This window comes from Acanthopagrus latus, chromosome 7, assembly GCF_904848185.1.
Source record: "Acanthopagrus latus isolate v.2019 chromosome 7, fAcaLat1.1, whole genome shotgun sequence".
Lineage (NCBI taxonomy): Eukaryota > Metazoa > Chordata > Actinopteri > Spariformes > Sparidae > Acanthopagrus > Acanthopagrus latus.
In genome coordinates, this window is record NC_051045.1 from 18,651,389 (window position 1) to 18,673,959 (window position 22,571).

A 22,571-nucleotide genomic window follows, 5' to 3' on the forward strand; every position below is an offset into this window, starting at 1 on the left:
TGCTGATTTAATGTTTTCAGGCGTCTCTACGTAACGTGTTATGTGCACCTGAATAGAAAAAGTCAGGTGCACCAGTGCAACTGGCATAAAACGTTAAACTGGGGCCCTGCAGTACACACAATTACAACCCTGAAGGTGCAATATGTAAGAATTGGCCTCTTTTTAAATTCATACTCCAGACGAGTCGTGGGCAGCATATCACCTGCAGCGGCTGTTAGCGAGTTAGCTCACTTAGCCATGCAGCTAGCAGTCCAGACTGGGAGGTTGGAGTGGTATGAAAAAGTCCTAGCTGGTTGGCAGCGGTTAATTCCAGCAAATATCTCTGCAACACAATGCACCAACAAATTTTACAAACTCATTCTTCACATTTTGTTGACAATTTGAGTTCATTTTTGAATGTTTTAAATAACAATTATTACATACTGCACCTTTAGTAAAAGGATTAGGTCAAAATTGATAAACACAGCGCTCCTCTTAAAAGGGGGGGACAAGTAATGTACCACCTCGTGTCATCAACAAGTCATGAACTTTATTTCATGCCAGAAAACAAACATAGCATCAACGTAACAACTGTATATTCTCCATAAATCTTCAAAGAAAGAGTGAATGCATTCATTCCTCCTCAGAGCAACCAAAGCTCAATATACTGTACATTTACCAATGATCTACAACAATTACTTACATCTTACATCTTACAGCTCTCATTAACTACTGTACACAATCTTAATAGAATTTTTTTTTTCTAACGGCATTACACTGAACAGGTTCTGCTTGATTTCCGTACTCGAAATATAAAATTCTACTTGTGTGTGCTGTACTGTCAAAGTATTCTGATTACACACTACAAATGTAAAACAATGGCTTTTGGAGTCGTATTCGCGGGTTAACAGTACAGGCAAACTGCAGGAGAATTATTTGGTTAATTGTCAGCTAATGTCTCGCTACACCTCAGCACAGCTCCCGGCTCATCATATAATCAGCTTTACATTCTACACTTTCCAACAAATCTACAATAATATCCATTCTCCACAATTAGGTCCATGTTTACTGTTGGTCTAAAGTGCAGGAGTGACACACTGATAGAAGTTTAAATGGGAACCGTAATTGTTCTATCTAATGGCTTTGTAGCCCGTCAACAAAAAGACGCTTGGTAGCAAAGCTTTGAAGGAGACAACAAAGCACAATACCACAGACAGAACAAGGGGAGATGCAGGTCAGCCCTGCCACTACTTCTGTTTTTGTCTGTACCGAAGAGAGGGTGATGGACAGAGACGGATGGGTGGGACAGTTGTCATTCATGTGTTTCTATTTTTGTGGCATCACTGACATTATATCTACTCTAAGATGTAGTTCTGAGTCAAATAAAACTAGCACTGAGAAATAAGAAATCATGCAAATCATTTTTTTTTCTCCATTAAATCAGAAGCAAGAAATGTGCCGACAGAGTTGAATGAAGGTTGGCACAGATCCTGATCACGCGATAAAATATGGCATTGCCTCAATTCCTTCTCTCCAAGGTGTTAATTAGTTTCACTGTTGACTGATTCGTCCAAGAGCAGTCTTCTTTTCTTTTTTTTCTTTTTTTTTTTCTTTTTTTAATAACCTCGGAGCAAAGCTTCGCGTAAACAATCCCGGCCATGCCACAAGGAGAAAGTGGATATCAAAGAACAGAAAAGGGATCAAACGATCATCCAGTTGCCTTTTCCTCAGTAGAAGCAGCGTTGCTCTGTCAGTTGTTGTTCATAATCCACCAAGATGCTGTTAATAAAACACAAGAATCAGGGTTTTCATTCATCTTACTCATCTTTGCCTTACACAAATGGCAGGAAGAGGCGCTACATGTAAACACGCACTTCAGTTTCTTCTTGAAAACCTAATGGCCCCTGAAAATGACAGTTCATTATCTAATACAGGACGTCTGACACATTACGCTGATCACTTATCACCTTTTATGTTTCCGGGCGCCTGACAGATAAATTTCACTCTGCTTTCAGCTCTTTTTCGCTGTAACCTTACAGTCAGCTGAACTAGTCACATAAGTGCTTGAAGTCAGGATTACTCTGTCTGTCTCCACCTACTGATGAGGAGAACGTCAGGTTCTCTAGTAGCTAACTGTATGTCTGGAAGGACACAAAGGTTGAATCACAGCTCTGTAGCTTCTGCTGCCTGCAGTGTAAGGAAACCAAAAGAGTAAAGTTTTGGTCCAGAAATCCTGATTAATTTGATGAGAGAAGCTAAATTGCTCTGTTCAAGCTGAGGGGAACTGCAGAATGAGCTGTGAGTTCATCACTACCTACTTGTTTCATTTACACATACGTCATTTAAACTATTGTTATTCTTAAACTATTTACAATAGCAGCTTTTACATTAAAGGTTACCAGTAAAGCGACTTGATTTCGCAGTTTCTGACAAGTTAATCTCCCAGAAAGAATCTAACAAAGCTCTGAGGTTCATCTAAAATCCTTTGTGTCTTGATTCTCTGAAAACACCTACTCATTTTGAGAGGCATTCGCAATTATATTTTAAGGCCATCCTGTTCTTGAATTAATTCTCATTGTTCTACTGAGAGTCATTATCATTAATTAATAAAACCATCAACCAAATTAAACTGGATTCGTGTGAGATTTTGCGCATTGTGAGATTGATCTGTAAGCGGCTGGTTTCTACCTGGGAGCAGCATGGTGGACACCATCTCAGGCTCCTCCAGCGAGTCGATAATGCAGCGCTGGAAGGTCTTACTGATGGGCGACTGCAGGTAGCTGAGGGGAAAGAGGGATGGAAAGGATGAGATCGCTGTATGCCTCTCGGCAAGGCAGCGAAAGCTTCAAAGAGAGCCGGCGAGCAGCTCGATACACTGAGCAAAATTTCAGTGCGGTACTGAAATTCTCAGGTTTCAAATCTAATAGGCCATGAAGGCCCCCTGCACCTACCTCATCCAGGAGAGACGGTCCTGCCAAAATTCGTACATGATGAAGCATGATCTGTCTGGCAGGTTCTGGACGGAAACGCTAAAAATAACACGAGACAGAGAGAGAGTGCGGGCGGTGGGGTTATATTATGTGTGTGTGGGGAGGGATTGAAGCAGTTTGAGATGGCTGCATCAAATAACAGAAATTCTGAGACCAACTAAAGCGTTGAGGCAGAAAAAAAAGAGACATACTGCAGGTTGTCTAGCTGGCTGCAGGTGGCATCTGTGTAGATTTTGAGAGCTTGCTGAAACTGCTCAAAGTCGCGCTCCTTCACAGACATCTGTCGCTGCACCAGGAGGATGTTCTAGAGAAGAGAGAGGAGAGAAAACAGAAAAATATTTACAGTAACTACAACAAATTAGGCTCATTTTGGATTTGCGGTGCATTTGAGTGCCGTTAAATATACCATGTATGAATCAACTACATCAAAAGGATTTGTTGTATGATCTCACACAATCTGAGATAGCGCCGCAGCTATTTTTAGCACAGGTCGGACTCACCGATTTATACGTCCCCGCCAACGTGTCCTCTTTGAGCGGTTCGAGATGTGGACTCTGAAAATGGAGGGCATGAATATTTCAGTCAGCCTTGAGCAGAACAAGTAGCTCGAGCAAAAAGCATGGCCTCCAGGTACAGTCTGTCACAAACTATTGGCTTTCACCGGGAGGAAAATCCCCCCCCCCATTCTCCAACTCTCCAAAAGCCTCACTAGCAGCCCAAAGAATTTGTGTTGTACTAAATTCTTGTCTGCACAGCCAAGATAAGCAAATGTAATTATTGGTGTGTTAGCAAACTTGCTTATTATTGCTGCAGCGCTGATATCTAACCTAAGAAAATATAAAAATATCTGCAATTATAATAATGTGCAAAATAAAAAACGCAGCACAGAGAAGTTATTTCTCATCTTTCCAGAGTTATTTTGGTGACTAGAATAAAAACGTATAAACTTTATAACATCTGTTAGCCCAGAGCATCAACAGCAGGGTTGAATCTTTCCAGCAGCAACTCATCTGTGTGAAGTATCGTGTTGTCAGACAACCGCTGTGTCTCATCGACTCACTGAAACCTTTTTCTCAGAGTCTAGGTTGAGCCAAGCACAGCATGCATGCACAGGATGATACCTTGTGCCTGACGTTCAGTGTGTGTGTGTGTGTGTGTGTGTGTGTGTGTGTGTGTGTGTGTGTGTGTGCGTGTGCTCAGTTCAATGTAGCTTTGTACCTCTGGCCTCAACAGCCATATGCACCTTGAACAAATCATCCTCTCTGACATCACGTTGGATCTCGTTCCACGGGAAAAACTCTGTACATATCTGCAGATGCGCAGCAGGGCTCATACGGTCTGCTTGACATTTCTGTCTGTAACAGCTGAGCCCCCTGTAGTCAAACCTGATCCTCGCCATGAGCCGCTCTCCAGCAAACGTGAGACTTTCCAAGAAATCAAATTGAAACGACGACATTTTTGTGTAAACCTCTGCCTTATAGGGCCGACTTGGTCCTCTGGGTCCCACTTACTGGATGGAATACGCCAGTGATTCTGCCATTTTAATGGCCCACATTCTTATTAAAGCTCCCATATTGTATAAAATGAGATTTCTTTGTCTTTTTTTGTTTTAAAGCAGGTCTAGGTGCTGTATAAATGCAGTGAAAGTGTCAAAATACTCATTCCACTAAGAAATGCACGCAGCCAGTATTCAGAAACTGTGCCTTTAAACAAGCCATCGAGGATTCTGTAAGGTTGTGATGTCACATGTTTTTTAAAAAACAACGCAGAGCTGATGCAGAGGCAAGCTGGGCGGTGCCTGCTCAGGCCTGTGGCAACTGACTAATCAGAGCAGACAGCACTTTTCAGGAGACGGCCTTAAAGAGACAGGCACAACAGAGAGCATTAAAATGTGTAAATAATCTTCTAGCATGCACCTAAAATGAAAGTATGAACCTGAAAATAAGACTGATTTTTGAGACTGCAACTTGTGAACTGCTTTGAAACAGCTTATTGAGCTGGATAATTCTACACCGACAGAAGTATTATCCGTTTGAAGGAATATATTTTACATTTTGGAAAATGTTCTTAGTTGCTCTTGTACAGAGTTAGACGAAAACATTGACATCACTCTGATGTCTGTCGGCCAAATATGAAACTAGAGCCATCAGACAGTCAGCTTAGCTTAACATAAACTCTAGAGATTTCATACGAACCTCACACTCCAGTTTGTCCATGAGCTCCTCCAGCTGGTTGATCTGGGAGCCCCAGTGGTTGTCTGGCTCCACGCTGACCCCTGACACCAGAGACACAACAGAGGACGTCTAAACAATGAAATTACTTCCTTACTACCCTTAACAGATTTACTTCCAATATCTTTTCTGAAACATACCTGTGGTGAGCATGCCAGAGTAGGGGTCAGTCGGGGAGAGACACATGTTCTTCTGGATGCGTCTGCCGGGGCGTTTGGCCACCCTCTGGATGGGCAGGTCCTCAGGCTTCTTCACTATCCTCCTTCCAGTGCAGCCCTGGTCATGGACAGCCTCCATAGCACAGTCCAGTGAAGACTGAAGGGACTGCAGCTGGGTGGAGGTCTCCCTCAGCAGGAAGCGCGTCACAAACTGACCCAGCACTGATGAACCCTGATACTCCTGAATGCAAGAGGAAGGGAGGAGATGAAGGGGGAAAAAAAAATCAGCCATGATGTTGACCATCAGACAGTCTGCTTGTACTGCATGTTTAAAACCAGCGTACAAAGTGGGCCGGTATTCACTTAGTCTACTAGCTCTACTTTTGACTCTTTGCTGTACCATGACTTTTTCCCAGAGGAATGATACTCAAAATTTATGACCATGCTAGATTTACCAGGGGTGCTGAAATACGACAGGAACGTTTTTCACAGGACATTATGATGTCACAGTATTCAGGTCTCAATATAAAATGTTACGGCTTCATCATTTTATGCCATTAGACATGTCCATAAAATGTTGTTGTAATTATAATATGAATTGTTGAGTAATGGCTTAAAATGGGTTTATGGGGTCAGTGAGGTCAGTGACCTCTGACAAACACAATCTAATCAGTTCTTGAGAGAGTGAGGATGGGACGGACAACCCGAAAACATAATCCCTCTGGTCACAGCTATCAGCGCTGCAGAGGCACAATAACATTTTAATCTGTGTTTCTGCAGGGAAAATCATTTACGATTTTACTGTATAGTTTTTGTGAATATTATCGGAATAGTCATGAAATTACATCATGAGAATTTCCTCATATTTGAGCTGTCATATCAAATAAGGTGTGCTTAAATTCTAAAATCAGTGTCCTGTTGATGATGGCACAAACCATCACCATGAAAAATGTGTTTGTTTGTTTGTCATAATTTACTGCACAATGTTTGTGAAAATCAAAGGGAAAGTCACGACACTTAATACTTACTGGCACTTTTTCCACCCATACTGTAACACTACTCAAATCTCAGGATTTTGAGGTTGTTTGTGTATTTTTAATAAACAGGTTTTTTATGCAGGTATTTGATCAAAAGAACTGAGTTGAAACAACATGAGTCCCACCTGCTTAAAACAAGCAAGGAGTAAACACAGAGACGTTAATGGTGTGAACTTGTCACCGTGTACATTACTCTGAATACATGAATGCAAAGCAGACAAGGTGATAATGGCCCATTCGGTGAAAAGGAAAGTGGTATTATGATAATGTATGTATGTCTGGTGCGGCGAGCTCTCTGAGAACACTTAGTGCAGCGGCTGCTATTTTTTGTCGGCTGAGTTTTGGCGGATAATGAACCCCGTCACCCCTCGCTAGCACCCTGCGGTGCGACGAAATAGAGTTCAGAAGAAAAAATGACAGGGAGACATTTGAAAAATGACCAGCGAGCTTGTTGGATTCCTCGTCTCTATGGGCTGTGGTTTCTCAGCGGCAGAGACTCCGCACTACATGAGTAATGAACCTCGACAAATTTCTCAATTCCTCCTCCCTCGCTTCAAGAGACAGAGGAGCTGCGACGCCAGAGCTGACGGATGCAGAAGATGCACTTGACTGTGTTGGTTCATAATGTGTTCAGGGCATTATAAACTGGAGTTCATGCAAAAGTTGTACCCTTTGTTCTCGCCTAAATTGCATTTGCGAGTTTGCAAGAGAAAAATGCTCATCACAGTCTCCCAAAGCCCCAAAGTGATCAGTCAAAAACCCAAAGACAATTCATTACTAGATAACAAAAAGAGACAAAAAAAAACCCCAGCAGATCCTTACATTTCAGAGACCAGCAAACGTTTCATATTTGTGCTTGAAAAAAAACTGAAACGATTAATCGATTAACAAAACAGTTGGCAATTTTTCTTTCGATGGACAAATCACTGCAGCTGTGGATGCCATTGATTACTGCTATAGGATCCGTTTCTTAGGTTTAGCGCGGAGAATTTAATAAATGAGGCTGATCAGGATGTTTAAGGAGCCTCTGTACTTCAGGGTAAAGAAAGCTTTCTGACTGACTAACAGCAGCATGAAATATGCATGAGCTATAGGGGAGGCACGGGTGATATAGAGACCGGGAAAGTACAAGGGAAAGAGAGGGGGGTGAAAAAAAGCCCGACAAGAAGACAATGTCGGAGAAGATGGATGAACATTGAAAGGAGATAAAACAGAGAAAAGGAGGAGTGTGGGCCTGAGTGAATAATGGACTCGGATTAAGAAGAAGGGAAGCAAACTGAAAGAGAAAGAGATTGAAAGAGAAGTGTTTGTGGAGGGCATCTGACGTAAGATCAGTCGGACAGCTGGGGGGTTTGTCAGCCTTGGTTACTGTCGTCTATGCTCCACTATCACCCTCTGCTCTCTCTTAAAATCATCGACACCCACATCCCGCACTGCAGCGAAAATGAGTCGCTGCATACCACAAACCAAAAAAAAAAAAACCTCTTTGTAAGTCTGCCTCCAGTCTGCCTCTGTTTCTGCTCCCCTCCTCGAACAGGAATAAATATTCACAGGCTCTCCCCTTAAACTGGCCGGTTGGGGGAGATCGATACAGAGTGAGCTGAGCCATTGATTATGTCTTTGTGGGAGTTTCTCGGATCTGTCTTAGGCGTGTGCATAATACAACGCGATCAGAGATTCTTTAAGCCCCTCAACGCGTTGTGTAAAGCGCAGCGCACGGTTCTGTTCAGCCAGGTTTCATAACAGCATTCCATAACGCTCTAATTAGCATGTTTCAAGGCTGATGATTCAATGAGATTCTAGGTCTCATTATCTGGAAAATACATGGAAAAGTAACGCTGGTGCAAAAGTTTGGGCTCTTTTGAACTGACTGGTATTGATCTTTACTTCAGCTCCAAAGCATTTCTTTTTTTTTTTTTTTATCAGCGATGAGACCTGAAGTAACTTGGCAAAAACATGTTATGACAGTCGATGCTGGCTTTGAATAACGAGCTGTGACGTCAAACAGGCGAAGCAATGCGATCACGTGAAACTGAAAGATACATGAATGAACGTGAGGAGGAACATGTCAGATGTTGCTGGAGGGAATCCCATTCCTAAACAGCAAAAATTATACTATGAAACAAGTCAGCATGATAGCAAGTTATCTGTATAATTATCCTGAGTGTACAGACATTTAATCCGTAGTAAATAATTTTCTAAGATATCAAGTAAGAGAATGACATCGCTACTGCTGCCTAAATGTTTGTACTTGGCGCTATAAGCTGCTCTTCATGTGACTGCAGGTCCAAGTTCTATACACAACAGAGATGTGTACAATATGTAAAGCACAGGGCCCCTGCTCGGTGTCTGCTAAAGGGTCTTTGGCCTGAAAAACACTGATGGACTCATCATTAGGTCAAATACTAGTACTATGGTTTATTACAAAAAAGCTAATGATATGATATTCCCATCAGCCTCGGCTGAGCTAACACGTAAAGTAATGAAAATCATGATGATGATGGAAAGCATGACATATAAGATCTCAATTAACATGTTAGCTTTGTGAGCATGTCAGCATGCCAACGTTGTCCCACTGATGAAGGTATGTTTACCAAAAAGTTTTACATTTCCATAGCTCCATGTGCTGAGAGCTGTCAGGTCACTGTGCGTGGGTGTTTCTTGCTCTGATTTTGTCACCTGTCAGTCCACAGGTGTGTAAAAGGGTAGTCTCCGTCCCTCACAGCCTCACCCCTCCGCTGAATATTGGTCAAATTACGACTAGCAGCACATTATTAAAAAAAATACATGTTTCAGCTCTATGACCTACATAGCAATATCTCTACAATACCAACAGCATCCTCTTTTAATGGCTCTCCACCTGATTTCCAAACTCCAACAGCTGCCATGTTTCTCACACCAACAAGCTGACATCAGCTGTCTTGTTAGAGGAGGCCCTTTTCAAAAGGCACGACTCGTCTTGTAAGGTCCTGAGGGCTCATGTGTGAGAATGTATTGTCAGTGGGCAGAGGCAGAGCAGATACCGCAGCAGAGGCAGTCATGCTGGGGTAGCTTTCTTTGCCTCTGTATCACCGCCACAGCAGAGTGATCTCAAAGAACTCCGAGAGGGTTTCAAATTGACAGCTGAGGCACAAACAAAAAACACTTGTCTGAACGCTCGGAGGCATGAAGGATGATTATAAATGTTCTTGAAGCTGTCAAAAAAGGATAATAGACCCCAGGTGTCGTGTTGCATTTCAAGCAGTGCGCAATTAAACACGGCGTGGAGGTGAAAGCCATCATCACCCACCTCTTTAGTTTTATCCATGGCCTTTAATATGGCCACGTTCAGCTTTTCCAGAGCGGACAGGACGCTGACATATTCTCCCAGATGTGGAGTGAAGTATTCTGGAGGAAAAAATGGATTTGTTCAGCACTTTGAACATGCTGTGTGTCAGACACAAGCACACGAGTCAGAATAACACTGATTGCATTAAACAGAATCCAAGTAGTTCAGCCACTGATTGCTGTGTCATGCTTGAGTTAGCGTCATCATCAGAGAACTGGAGCCAGTAGCAACAGCTGACACTGTAAAGCTGTGCGATACATAATGGTGATAAAATGAGCCGCACGTAAAAACAATTAGGATTGATTTTATTAGAAAGGTCAGTCAGATAGAGCAAGAATGACACATAATTACCTGAGAGTTTGTCTATGTCCAGGTTGCTGAGAGGAAACAGGAACAAGACAAAGAGAGACACACTGATTAGAGAGATGTCAGCGGGAGGACTGAAACAAATCCTGTCAACCCACACTGACAGTCTAGTTTTTTTAGACATCCCACGAGCAGGACTCTAGGGATGACAATGCGCTGGTGGCACAATACGACAATGCCATGTTGAATAATTAAATCCATTGCAGCAGACCAAATGCAATGTCATAGCTTTGCGACTAAACGGGAAAAATGCACACATTGGAGACGGGTTTTTCTAACTTGTGATTAACGTTGTGAAAGGGTATGTTTCACCACAGTCTGTTCACTGAAGTTGATTCATTGCACTGCAACGACAGAAAACATAAAATTTAGTCCATCAACACATTTTCATTCACTAAAAAGTAGTTTGCAGATCCTTTCTTTTATTTTACTTGGTGTACTATTCCTTCAAGGCATGCAGCGGTAACAGCCAATCAGGTAACTGCAGTGCCACATATTGGAGAGAGAGGAAAAATAGAGTGAGAAAGACGCAATTCACTACAGATAACTGCCAACAGCTAACTGTTAATAGCTACAGTGCTACATCAGTATGGTGAACTGTGTTTATACAAATATTTATTATACATACATAACTCTGACAGATAGTAATGGACCTAATTTAACAGGAAATAGATCATAGTACTTTGGATATTTTTGATAGTTCATTCAGCATTACATTACTTCAGATCTTGACCATTTAAAAAGAACTGATGTGATTAGGTTACCTCCAACATTTTATATCCATCAATTTGATATATCAGGAGCTCAAATGTTTAATTGCTAATGTGACGCAAGCTTTCTTGTTCTCTTGTTTTTTTGAACATGTGAATTTACTGAGACAAATGAAGCTGAGCTGCACATTCCAGGGTGCAGCTGAACCTGAGCAGTCATGCTTCACTGTGACTGGTTGGTACTTCAGTGATGTCAGCAGCACAGCTACGTCCTCAGTTTAGTACCCACAGACGCAGCTGAGTACGCCATCTTGGCTGTGAGTTTTTTGTCCCAATCAATGTTTCTCAGGTTTCATATTTAGAATCAGGGTTTACTGGGCAAGAATGTGCAAACAAACTGGAGATTTGACTCAGTCTAATGGTATGCCGGTGGCGCAGGCAAATGTTTACATATTTCAAAATCTCATTTGCTCATCAGTGTGCAAACAGAATGCTGCAAACTTGAGCTAGATCCAGGCTCTCTATGGAATATCGACATCATCTTCATTGAAGTGAGGTGTTGACATCTCTCTGCCGGGCGGGCAGGAGGAGAGCAGGAGGGGCTACAGATGGCGGCGGAGTTGGACGACGTCCAAAAGGAAGATGAGCTTACTCTGTCCGCTGCCTGTCGATGGAGTAATACAGCTCCTGCATCTGCTCATCAGTGAGGATACCATCAGTGAAGTACGACTGGAACTCCTCCAAGGACAGCTTCCCGTCATCTGAAAGAAGAGAAAAACCGTAGGACATAAAACCTCACTGAAGCCTGCAAGGTTTTATCACCTTAATGAAGAGGTTGTCCATTATTCAACATAATGGAACAAGGCTAATTTGACCTCACAATACTAAATTAAAGCCTGTGATAAGCTCAGAGGTGCCACTGTAAACGATAATACTCAACATCAGTCGTTATTCAACCTTAAAACCCCTATCAAGGACAAAATCTCAGGCAAAAAACTACACTCAGAAGACTGAATTCAACTTTGTAGTTATCTGGCTCCATTACTGTAGCGAATATAAATCACACAGCGTAATAATGAGGAGTAATAATGATCTAAATGAGCGGCAGCTTTCCTTTTTAATTCCTTTTTATTTCCTGACAGCCAAACAAACACGATGCCGCAAAATCATTTCGATCTCTGCTCCAAATCATTTCTCCCAGTGCAATCACCTCAACACAGCTTGCGCGTAGCAGTGTTTAGTCAATGCCACCTCAGAGGATAAACTGAAGGGCACTAGCCTCTGCTGAAGGTGAGCATGGTCTACCTCTGATTAGCAGCATCTGGGGCTGCAGTCTCCTGTGAAAATTGGGAGCAAGGATTGAGGAGTAGTTTGAGTAGTCAGAGCAGAGCTCAACAGCGGACAAACTTCAGGCGATAATGAGATATCGCCTCCATCTCACCAGCTTTGCTCAGTAAGCAGTGAAACCTTTTGAGACCCGCCGCTGAGTATCCCGCCAGGCAACGGAGCTCAGACTGATAGACCAGAGCCAACAGTAAATCTCATCATCTGTTAGTTTGTAAGAACTGTTTTGACTTCTTTCCAGCTTACATGGCGGATGGCTTTGGACATGATGCGTTTGAAGCAAAGGCTGGTTAGCAAAATGACACATTTTGACAAAAAGATGCTGTTGCTTTATCACTGATCATAACCAAATACCTTGATATCAATATTGTCACACATCAATTGTCACACTATTGTAGGGATGACTTTTGGTCTTTTAGATAAATAATCATCAGTAATGTGGACATGACGATGACTTAGTTGCAACTAAAGGAAAGTATGAGTGCAAAGCGAACGGTCTGGTAAGTTTCATCACTTTACTGTAATGCAGCATTTAAAACCAGGAAAAGACGATCCTTATTACAGATCAGGTTATACAGATGATATCCAAATTCATCCAAATGTTATATAGGCTCATATTACAAAAACAATATCATATTGAGAAATTATTCAGCTGTACCTGTCATGCATTTGGTTTTTGGTTTTGTTATTTCCTGTTTTATTTTGGTAGATTTATCATGTGTCAGGTTATACTTTATACTTCCTGTCTTTGTGTTTTTCCCACTTTATCCCTTTAGCCCTTTAGTTTCAATCTGTGTCTCTTTGCCTGTTCACATGTGTTGCTTCTAATGTCACTATATCTGCTCCTCATGCTCTCTGCCTTTGTGTTTTTTTTTTTTTGTAGTCCCATCTTCGTTATCTCAGTTTTTTCCTGGTTACTTCTGTATTTCCCTTTTTGCCATTTGAATTTACCATTATTATTGTTGTTGCCTGCCCTTTTCATTGCCTGCACTTTTGGATTTCGGATTCATGGACGTTATGTTATCAAAGCTCACTGTTTGTTTTTTCTACCTGCCTGTCTCGTTGAGTCTGCATTTGTGTCTTCACTGTTTCACCAGCTGCAACACTACCCCCTACGATCAGTGCGCCTGCTGAACATTTGTTGTGGTCTGGCGATGTTAAATCGTGGCCAGAAGACTGAAGCTGTTTGTTAAGGCGGAACTATCTTTTCTCAAACTTCCCTATAAAAAAAAAATCTTCTTTCCACATGATGTAGGAGTAAACACAATCTGTTGCACCTCTGACTCATTCTGCAGCCTTCTCCATCAGAGCTGCTATGGTGTAGATTCACACCCAATTAGACACCCAAATACATGTTACAGTGCGGCTCAGACGGCATAATATGCAAGTGTTCAGTGTCTCTCAGAGAGCAGAGCTGCACTGGTAGATAAGGCTGAGCTTCAGGCTATAGACAGTTTGACTTGTGTTTCGGTATTCTTGACTCTTGCGGTCATGTAAATAACAACTGTCGGCTAGTGGAGGCAAAGGCTGAAGGAGAGTGACACTCGTATAGCATTCAGTTACCGAAAAAACTCAAGCTTGACCACGGGGAAACTAGATCGAGTCCACCAACAATAATTCTGATAATATGTTACCACTGATCAGCAAAACCGGATTTGCTACCTTTTTCTGTTTCATATCAATTGGAGGAAAAAAAATAAGCTCTAAATAGCTTTAACCTTTTAAGTGAAGACTGAATTTGCAAGATCTAATCTTGAGGCTTCGTGACTCACAAGAGTCAATACAGCACCTCTGCAGGGAAATTAGAGTGTTGTTCAGATGGATGGTAAATCGGTACCTCAAGACAGAAGCAAGGCAGCTTACTAGCTTTAATTGTCTCGCTTCACACTGAATAAAAACAGCAAAAATTCTCTCACCTCTCTCCAGGTACGCTTTTTCTGGAGGCAATCCTAAAAGCAGAGCACCACCAATAATTCATGAAGCCCAACAGAGCAATAACGGGAATGTGAGAGATAAGAATAGACTGAGGAGTAGACACTGACCATAAATAACTGAGCCTACAGAGAAACATGCAAATCAAACTTATTCTTATTAGTTTTTAAGTATAATTACTTGAAACATCAAAAGCGTCCTCTGTAGATACATGTGCAAATTTCCAGAGTGGAACTTTGTTTGGACCAATTCACGGAGTCATTTTGTTGCTGACAGCTGAATCTGCTCCTCACAAACTCTCAAAGCTGCAGTACATTTGAACATCGCTGCGTCCTGAAAGGATTCTGCTGTCGTCTGCAGTCTTCTCTGCTACAGTGCTGAATGTAGCATTAATGACAACGACTGTATGTGGTTGTCATCTTTTACGCAGGAAAAATCAAAACCACATTGTGCACCTCACATTGTAATGGCAACCTATTCTTTCAATGATACAAAACTATAAATTAATCATAAAAAAAATAAGTAAAATGGTACTTGTTACACTGTATTGTTATAAAACCAGAGCATTGTGTGAAACCAGTCAAAGGCCTTAACGAATCATTCTTCATTCACAACAGTTCAGTTCACATGATGAAACTTTACGTCATCTGTGACGAAAGTCTCCTCTGACTTATAAAACACATCGGTTCTGTCATACTGTCCGGTGCTGCAGCTCTGTATGCCCCATCCATCTGAACACTCTCTGTTTTAGTTCATGTCTCTTTAAGGCCCCTCCTTCATCCTGAGTACCCAATCTCCTCTGATTGGTCAGCTCACCCACACCTGAGCCAGCACCACTAATAACAACGACAACAGAGCAGCTGTGCATAACTTGTGCAAATGAAGGACGCAGTGGCGTACTGTAGTGTGATGTCACAATGTCACAGGATTAAAAATGGGACTACTGACGAGGCAAGGTTTCAAGATCTTTTACAGGCACGACAACGTAAATAAAACACTGAAGCACAGGGAAAAAAATTATAAAAGCATAATAGGCCTCCTTTTGTTTCCAGTGTCATTGACCGACTTTCATCTCGCTACACTGCAAATCCTCGAGTACGTCTCTGAGCTCACTGTGCAGCAACATTAAACTAATCTCAGCACAAGACTCATGAGCTCTCTGTGTACATCTTCTTTGTAGTCTTGCACTCATACAATTGTTTTGGGGGCTTTTTAAAGATTTAATTCCTCATTACAATAGAGTGGAGGAATAGAGTGTAGTGGGTTGGTAGCCAGCACTCATTACATGGTAAATCCGCAGTGCTCGAGGCGTATCACGGCAGCCCACTCGGTGCTGATTGGTAGGAGGCGCTTCCCTCTCGGGGTGCACGACTCGGTGAGTTTGTGAAGACGAGAAGCAAAAAAAAGGAGCTCTGCTGCAAATTGAAGATAACTACCACAAACATGACACAGAGTACTCCTCTCTGGCTTTATCTTTCTTGGTTTCTTGGCTTGGTCTTACAGAGGGTGAAAAATAAAAGCGTTGCGTGAGTGCTGAAGGGTGGTGGGTGGAAAGGGGGACGCGGGGAGCAGACTTGAGGCTTCACAAAACTGTAGAATGAATCCTTTTCTCACTGAGATGGAGTCAACGTCTGCCACACGTCTAGCTGCGTGTCCGGCCACTAATTCACAAGGTAATTGAGACACAACTTGAAGAAACAGTTCTGTCAACTAGTTTCACCCGCAACGAAAAGACATCTTTGAGGGGCCCTTGCATAATTCACAAATTTTCTTCTTTTATCTGAATGTCTCCACACGAGCTGCGAGGCAACCCCACACAACCCCTGCTAACGGCGGCACACGTTGCATCATTAATTTTCCTGCTCTTACGCAACACGTCCTCCTGAGGAAAAAGGCGATCATAGCTCGTCGATACTCCGCGCGCATTTATCACTTGCTCCTTTTGAATTGCACGTTCCATTTAATGCAGACGGTGTGCCCGCATGATAAACTGTGCTGTCTGTCGGCACTGTGTTATCGTGCACAGGTGGGATTTTTCTTGCGCGTGGATTTAAATGTAACACATTAACACATTTATTCAAATGGAGCTGTGACATATTTGCAGGGGGGAGAACGAAAGTCTCTGGTGAATTTGGAGTTAAAAATGTATTTTTCTGATGAGGAAGACGGCACAGGCCACATTCACTGAACAGGGAGACAACTAAGTGGATATATAGCATGACTGGATGGGTCTGGATATCGCTGGGATGAGCGTTTCCATGGCGAGCGGCTGCTTCGATGTAGTTCGTCCTGACAAATCCAATCACATCATGACAACAAAAAAGGTGCATCTGCACCTGAACTGGGTTATTTATATCCTTTCTATTTGGATCTACCAAGAACAACAATAAAACGGAAACATGACTTCAACCAGGTCACATGAAGCCCCTCAGAGGCCACCTGTCTGAACTCAGCCACCGCGATCTGCCTTCCTGTCACATGTGCATCTCATTTGCACAGAAACTCCTTCAAAGAGATTTTCTAACTGAGTTTTAATAAGCCGTGTAATCCAATTAGCTGCATGTTTTGTTTACTCACCATTTTTGTCTGCCCGGCGGAATATCTGCAAGAAGAGGAGAAGGTCATGTTAAAGGGGGAAAAATATGGGAAACATGCATCAACGCGAGAGCAGTATCTTCAAAGGTAATGATATATTTTAATAATGTGAGATAAAATGCAAAGACTTGTGTGGCAGTGGAGCCATTAAAAGTCTCCATGCATGTGAGGCAATTCATCTGTATGAGAACCCTTTTTCTTGGCATATTCCTTTCTCTTCTTCAACGGGAGAACCTTTAAGAGAAGCTGTAATTTCTGCATTTCAATAACAATAGACACTCGAGACACCTCAGGAAATGAAATGCTGACATTTATATGCACCCATGAGAAGCCTTTGAATGATAGATTCAATGGGGTTTTTCTTCCCTCTCCTGGCACTGAGAGCAATCACGCTGCATGAAGATATTTGTGTTAAAAACCTGCAAACCAGGAAGCAACAGTCCTTTATGCTCACTAATCTACGCGGTAAGATCCTCATTAATGTCTTCGGCATCGTCACCGCGTAACACCGATCTCGTGAGGAATCGGATGTGTTTGTGCCGTGTGAGGTGAGATCATCACAGTGGCACCTTATTCTTCCCCCCCTGCTCATTCACCCCGAGTGGACAAACAGAGTCCAGCTGGCTGGTTGATTAACTGTGCGCTCACATCCAGCCGTCACCTTTCGAGCACATCGTGATGTGAAGGCTCAGACACGCTCTGCTCACAACATCCATCCTCCACACAAGAGACATCGACCGAGCCTCGCAGAAATCAATGCGAGGGAAAAAAAGGGGGACGGAACAAAGAATGTGACAGAATAAGAAAGACTACACTGGACATCTCGGGTACCTGGGCAACATTCAGTCCAGCATCAGTGTGTTTTCCGGCTCATGCCCACTTAACATTCCCTAGGCAACCACTGGATTCCAATTATTTCCTGTATGGTTTCAAATTAATTTAGCAGAGTTGTTCAATGTTGTGTTATCCATCGCAGCCAACCCCTTACGTCTGCTTTAATTTATAAATCAATCAGTTTATCATTGCGGGGTAACGCGGTTTTAGGCGGGTTGATGTGAAAAGTCTGACAACAAACCAATGATGCAACGCTGACAAAAATAAACAGAGACATGATGTTCCCCGTGATGGATAAAAATGCTCAAGCTAGATTCAAGAGTTAGCAGAACGACTCGTGATACAGAAACGCCACGTCACGTCACACATCATATGTGGCGATATATTTCATCACATGCACAATACTCACAATACTGAATATCAAGGCTTTTATTTTGTTGAGGAAATAATGCTGAGCTGTAGTCGCAGCAGAGGCAATGCACGTCAATATTTGATTAGGTGGGAATGAGACAGAGGAATGAGCGGACGTTACTACAGCTAAATCACGCACATTTCAACACACAGACTTTGTTTCCTAAAAGAATGCCAGCTCACCGGTTGAGCAATATCTGGGCCTTGAAGTGGGAGAAAATGGAGAGCCAAGGGATTTAAACAAAAACTACATGTCTTTTTTACCATAAGACAGGAACATCATCTATCGCAATATTTGAGCGGGACAATATCACAATATGAGATTTTGGATATAAAATAGCACCTGTAACAGTAAAAACATAAAAGTTAATGCTGACTGTGAATTAAAGTATTATTGATAACAACTATACACAACTCAAATAGAACAAACACTGAAGATATTAAATTTAGAGGTTTGCGGTGTGGTCAAAAAGGAAACAGTCATACCAAAAGTAACTTGTCTGATAATATTGCAGAGCCTTCTGTCAGCTTCGGTGCTCCAAACTACACCCTAGTCACCAATGACTACATTAATTCCCAATATCTACTTCTACTTTCACTGCTAGCGTGGAGTAATGAACAGGAGAGCTTTTCAAGCCATAATTTATTTCAACACTGAAAAAAAAACACCTTTTCAAAACATATTTTAGAATATCTGCACTGCAATGCCCATAACCCAAAAAGCGATCTGAACATCAGCGGTAGAGCAGCGACGATTCTTTTATTAACTGATTAGTCATTAGCTAGTCATCACGAACAAGTTTGACGATATGAATCATTTTGGGTCATTGAGAATAACGGCCCTAGTTTTCATTTCAGCCTCTCAAATGGGAATATTCTCTGATTTTTTTACTCCTCTATGACAGTGAGCTGATTATTGTTGGGTTGTGGACTAAAGGGGACGTTTGAGATTGTCGTCTTTGCCAAAACAGGAAATGTATTAATCAAGGAAATGATCGATAGATTCATCAACAATGAAAATAATCCTCAGTTGCAGCCCTAAACTGCGACATGAGAGCAACAGCCAAGATAACAACCTGCATTATAAATCACTCAGGTCCAAAACACACGCAGATGAAGATTAGCTGTCATCTCACTTTGGGATTTGCAGTGAATGGACTGAACCATGCAAAACAACTGGCACGCTGTTTTAATATCTATGGAGTGACTTCTTGATGCAGTTGATGTCATGAAACCCAGAGGCTGCGCCATCACTGTCAAGCATCCCTAAACTACAGAAGTGCTGACGCAAGCACACATCAGAAGAAGACACGGGGAGCCGCTCCGTAAATAAAATCTGAGAAACAAACTGTGAGCGATGAACATCGGCTGTGGGGAGACTGTACATTCACTGGCCTCGATTCCTCTTTCTCGTGCTGTTAAGTGGGAGGTTGGTTGGTGGAGTCGGTGTTGCCATCCCACAGAGCTGACAGAGATCTTCCAAAAGAAATGCTGGCTGCACGGATGCTGCTTCTTTGTATTTTCTCTCTCCTCTCGTCCCCGGGGCCTGTTGATATGTCACTCCTGACTACAGCAGGAGGAGTTATCTGACACTGTCAACATCTACAGCACCACAGCCACGGCTGAGATTCTTCCCATCAGCCTCTGAAGCGAAATCTCTACCTCAAAAAAGAGCTGCACAACACCTCTCTGGGATGTCAAAGAAAACCACCTTCGCTTAACTGAGAGCCTTTTTTTTAAATCAAACAGCGAGTCTTTCAACTTGTCTGATTACATAAACAGACAAGCACAAACGGCTTCCTCGTGTCTGAGATGTGGTGAGTCTGTGTAGAGCAGGAAAAGCACAAAGACGGCTCGGATTTCAGCGAAATTGCTGCAAATATGAGTGCGAGCAGCAGGATTTGGTCGCTGGGAAGCGAGAGGAGCGAGGTGAATCAGTGCAGTTTGCTTCGATAAGTTGCTTCCCGGTGGTCACCCTCTTGATTTATACAGCCATTAAAGAACACATCGCCAACCATTAGCAATTGTAATTCAGTGGAAGAAGAAAATTGCTGTTTGGAGGTTATGCAGCACTGGGCTGGAAGGAAGGATGGACGCTAACTGCATTTACACCAAATGCGTACGCTCTGCAGTGTAATGTTCCCCTCGCCGGCCAATCATCTGCCTGAAGGAAAGTGGAGAACGTTATCTACAGCAGCTGTCAGGAGCTCTAAGGCTGGGAAATGATGCTGCTTGTATTATCCAGTGTCCTCAGCAGCCCAGAGGCTAAAACAGCAGCCACGAGGGCTCCAGGAATAAAGCAGTTTTTAAAAAAAAAACACATCAGCAATGCGCGAGAGGGAAGCAGAGAATAAACCCAGCCCTACAATCATTCACAATTTAAGCTCTCTCTATTTTTATGAGCAGATGGAAGGCTGCCCATCAATAATGCACAGACGGTCATGTTTTTATACAGACAACCGTTCATGTTTCACCCAGGCTGCAATCAATGTCACGACCCTCAGTGTCACATGAAGTCAGCCGGGGTAAAAACACTGCAAAAACTCTGCAGGTTCAAAAAGAGAGAGAGAGAGAGAGAGAGAGAGAGGGAGAGAGAGAGAGAGGTCAAAGGAAGCTGAGCATCCCCTCGTTTTGTCATTCACGCACTGATGGACATGCGCTCACCTTTCTTACATAATGGGGCTGCTGTACATCAAGGCACGTGAATTCAAACATGAAGCATTCATCCCCATGAGGAGCAAGGGTGGGGGAGCAGCTCATGGGGGGGAAGGTGTATAATATAAATATGGATGCAACCATGCATATCATTAATGAGAGATATTCATAAAAGCTCAATTAAGAAGAAGTGACAAGAGGGCGGGTTCCTGAGCTATGATAGGCTACAACTGATTAATGATAAATAAACCAGAGTGTACTCACATCCTGAACCAGAGAGGTGCCTTGGTTGTGGTTGTGGTCAAGCTCCTGCTGCCTCCTCAGGTGCTCCTGCTTGGCAGACTGAAGACACATGGTGATCATCTCCGTACAGGCCAGCATCTTGCTGCTTTCGACTGCGATTTGTACCTCTCTTCTAAAGGAAAAACAGCTCCTGCGTGTGTGTGTGTGTGTGTGTGTGTGAGTGTGTGTTTTAATTTTCTTGCGGGGAGCGGTTGTCCTTGTCACGGTGGATGTGGGGGGGATGATGATGGTGATGATGATGTCGCTCCTGTGATCCAGTCAGGATGGAGATGGACTCAGCCTGCTGCCCTGTGCCTGCTGCCCGCCTCCTCGCCTGCACGTCGACGACAGCAGGAGGAAAAAAATTAAAAAATAAATAAATCCGACCCCGCCTCCTTCTCACGAGCAGCAGCAGCGATTCATAAAAGCCTGAGGAACGCACCATCTGCTGGTGGGAGCACACACTCTGTAAGACAAATACTTAATTACAGACTGGCTGGCAGACAGACAGACAGACAGACAGTTTTTACAGAGGGCAGGCTGAACAAATAAAAGAAGAACAGCAGCTGACAGGCTGTACTTATCTCCAGAGATATTATTAGACTTACATTGTAATAATATCTCATTTATTTTCCCAAATGGATTGTAAAGTGAGTCCCAGTGCTTCTGTGAAATTCCTGAATTTATCGGTGAGATTTATAATCTAGTAGGGCTATTATCAATATTCTTACAGGAGCTTTTAGTCTATATGTGACATAATGTTCTATTATGTGCCTCAAAGATTTTTTTTTTAATTCTTTCACTATTACTGGCATGTTCCTATAATATTGAATAAACACAAGTGATCTTCATTCAACCAGTAAAGGAAGACATCTCTGCACTGATGATGGGTCAATGGGACAAATGATTGGGACCTACTGAAAGAAACGGCAGGTGTAGTCATGAAAGATGGTGATTTTTCTTTTGAATATTTCTGGAAAAAAGAAATGTCTCTACAAAAAGGTGCCCTGTATGTAGTGATATTTTTTTTAAAAGTCCCACACAGTTGGACTTAGGTTTAGGGTTAGAGGCAGAAAAATGACTTCAGTCATCGAGTGTCAAACTCTATTTATATTATTCTGACCTTTGACCTTTATGTCAAAAACATTCCTTCATAGATGAGGCTTACAGGCAGTAAATTGACTTCAGTCACTGACTGAGGGTTAGACCTAAGATATGCATTCATATTCACAGAAAGTCCAACAAAATCCAATAAAAACAGGTGCGTCTCATTCAACTAATAACCAAAGAAATTTTGGAACTGATTTTGAGACAATGGGTAAAATAACCTAGAAGTTATTGATTAAGATGTGCCCCTATCAAAGTGAATGGGATGGATCATGGTGAAACATGTCAGGGACAACAATGTTCCTCCAGGAGGGGTTGAAATTGAATTTGAGAGATGTTATTTAACCCTTTAAACAGCTGAAACCTTCATTGTGGCTGCTAAGCAAAAAGGATGCAGCGGTACTGTGTTGAGTGGCATCACTGCAGCTCTCCTCCTGCATACAGTTTACAAGAAAAACTGTACAGTTCTATTGACAAACAAATAAACACAGAATTGCATTAACCATCCTAATTGAAGTGACTTTTATTATCAGGGCAGAATTAACAAAAAAAATGTAAAATATTGTTTACCACCTTTGCAGTACCTTAAGAAATAATAACAATAAAAATGTA

General features: G+C 42.4%; 1 protein-coding gene across 1 annotated transcript; it reads right to left on the minus strand.

Moving 5' to 3' along the window:
* Positions 1 to 507: 507 nt before the first annotated feature.
* LOC119023602 (N-terminal EF-hand calcium-binding protein 1-like) lies at positions 508 to 21,245 on the minus strand. Its single transcript, XM_037105669.1, has 12 exons — positions 20,835 to 21,245; positions 16,653 to 16,677; positions 11,452 to 11,560; positions 10,075 to 10,100; positions 9,685 to 9,782; positions 5,341 to 5,599; positions 5,165 to 5,244; positions 3,470 to 3,523; positions 3,161 to 3,273; positions 2,931 to 3,008; positions 2,668 to 2,759; positions 508 to 1,758 (listed from the first exon to the last, which is right to left on the minus strand). The coding sequence occupies exons 1-12, from the start codon at positions 20,949 to 20,951 to the stop codon at positions 1,730 to 1,732; spliced, it is 1,080 nt and encodes a 359-aa protein (XP_036961564.1). The 5' UTR covers positions 20,952 to 21,245; the 3' UTR covers positions 508 to 1,729.
* Positions 21,246 to 22,571: the final 1,326 nt, after the last annotated feature.

Coding starts and splice junctions, on each gene's coding strand:
- LOC119023602 (XM_037105669.1), bottom strand. CDS start 20,951: ATGCTGGCCTGTACGGAGATGATCACCATGTGTCTTCAGTCTGCCAAG. Junction 3,524..5,164: donor TGGACAAACTGGAGTGTGAG/GTTCGTATGAAA, acceptor CTCCATTTTCAG/AGTCCACATCTCGAACCGCT. Junction 3,274..3,469: donor TGGCGGGGACGTATAAATCG/GTGAGTCCGACC, acceptor TCTCTTCTCTAG/AACATCCTCCTGGTGCAGCG.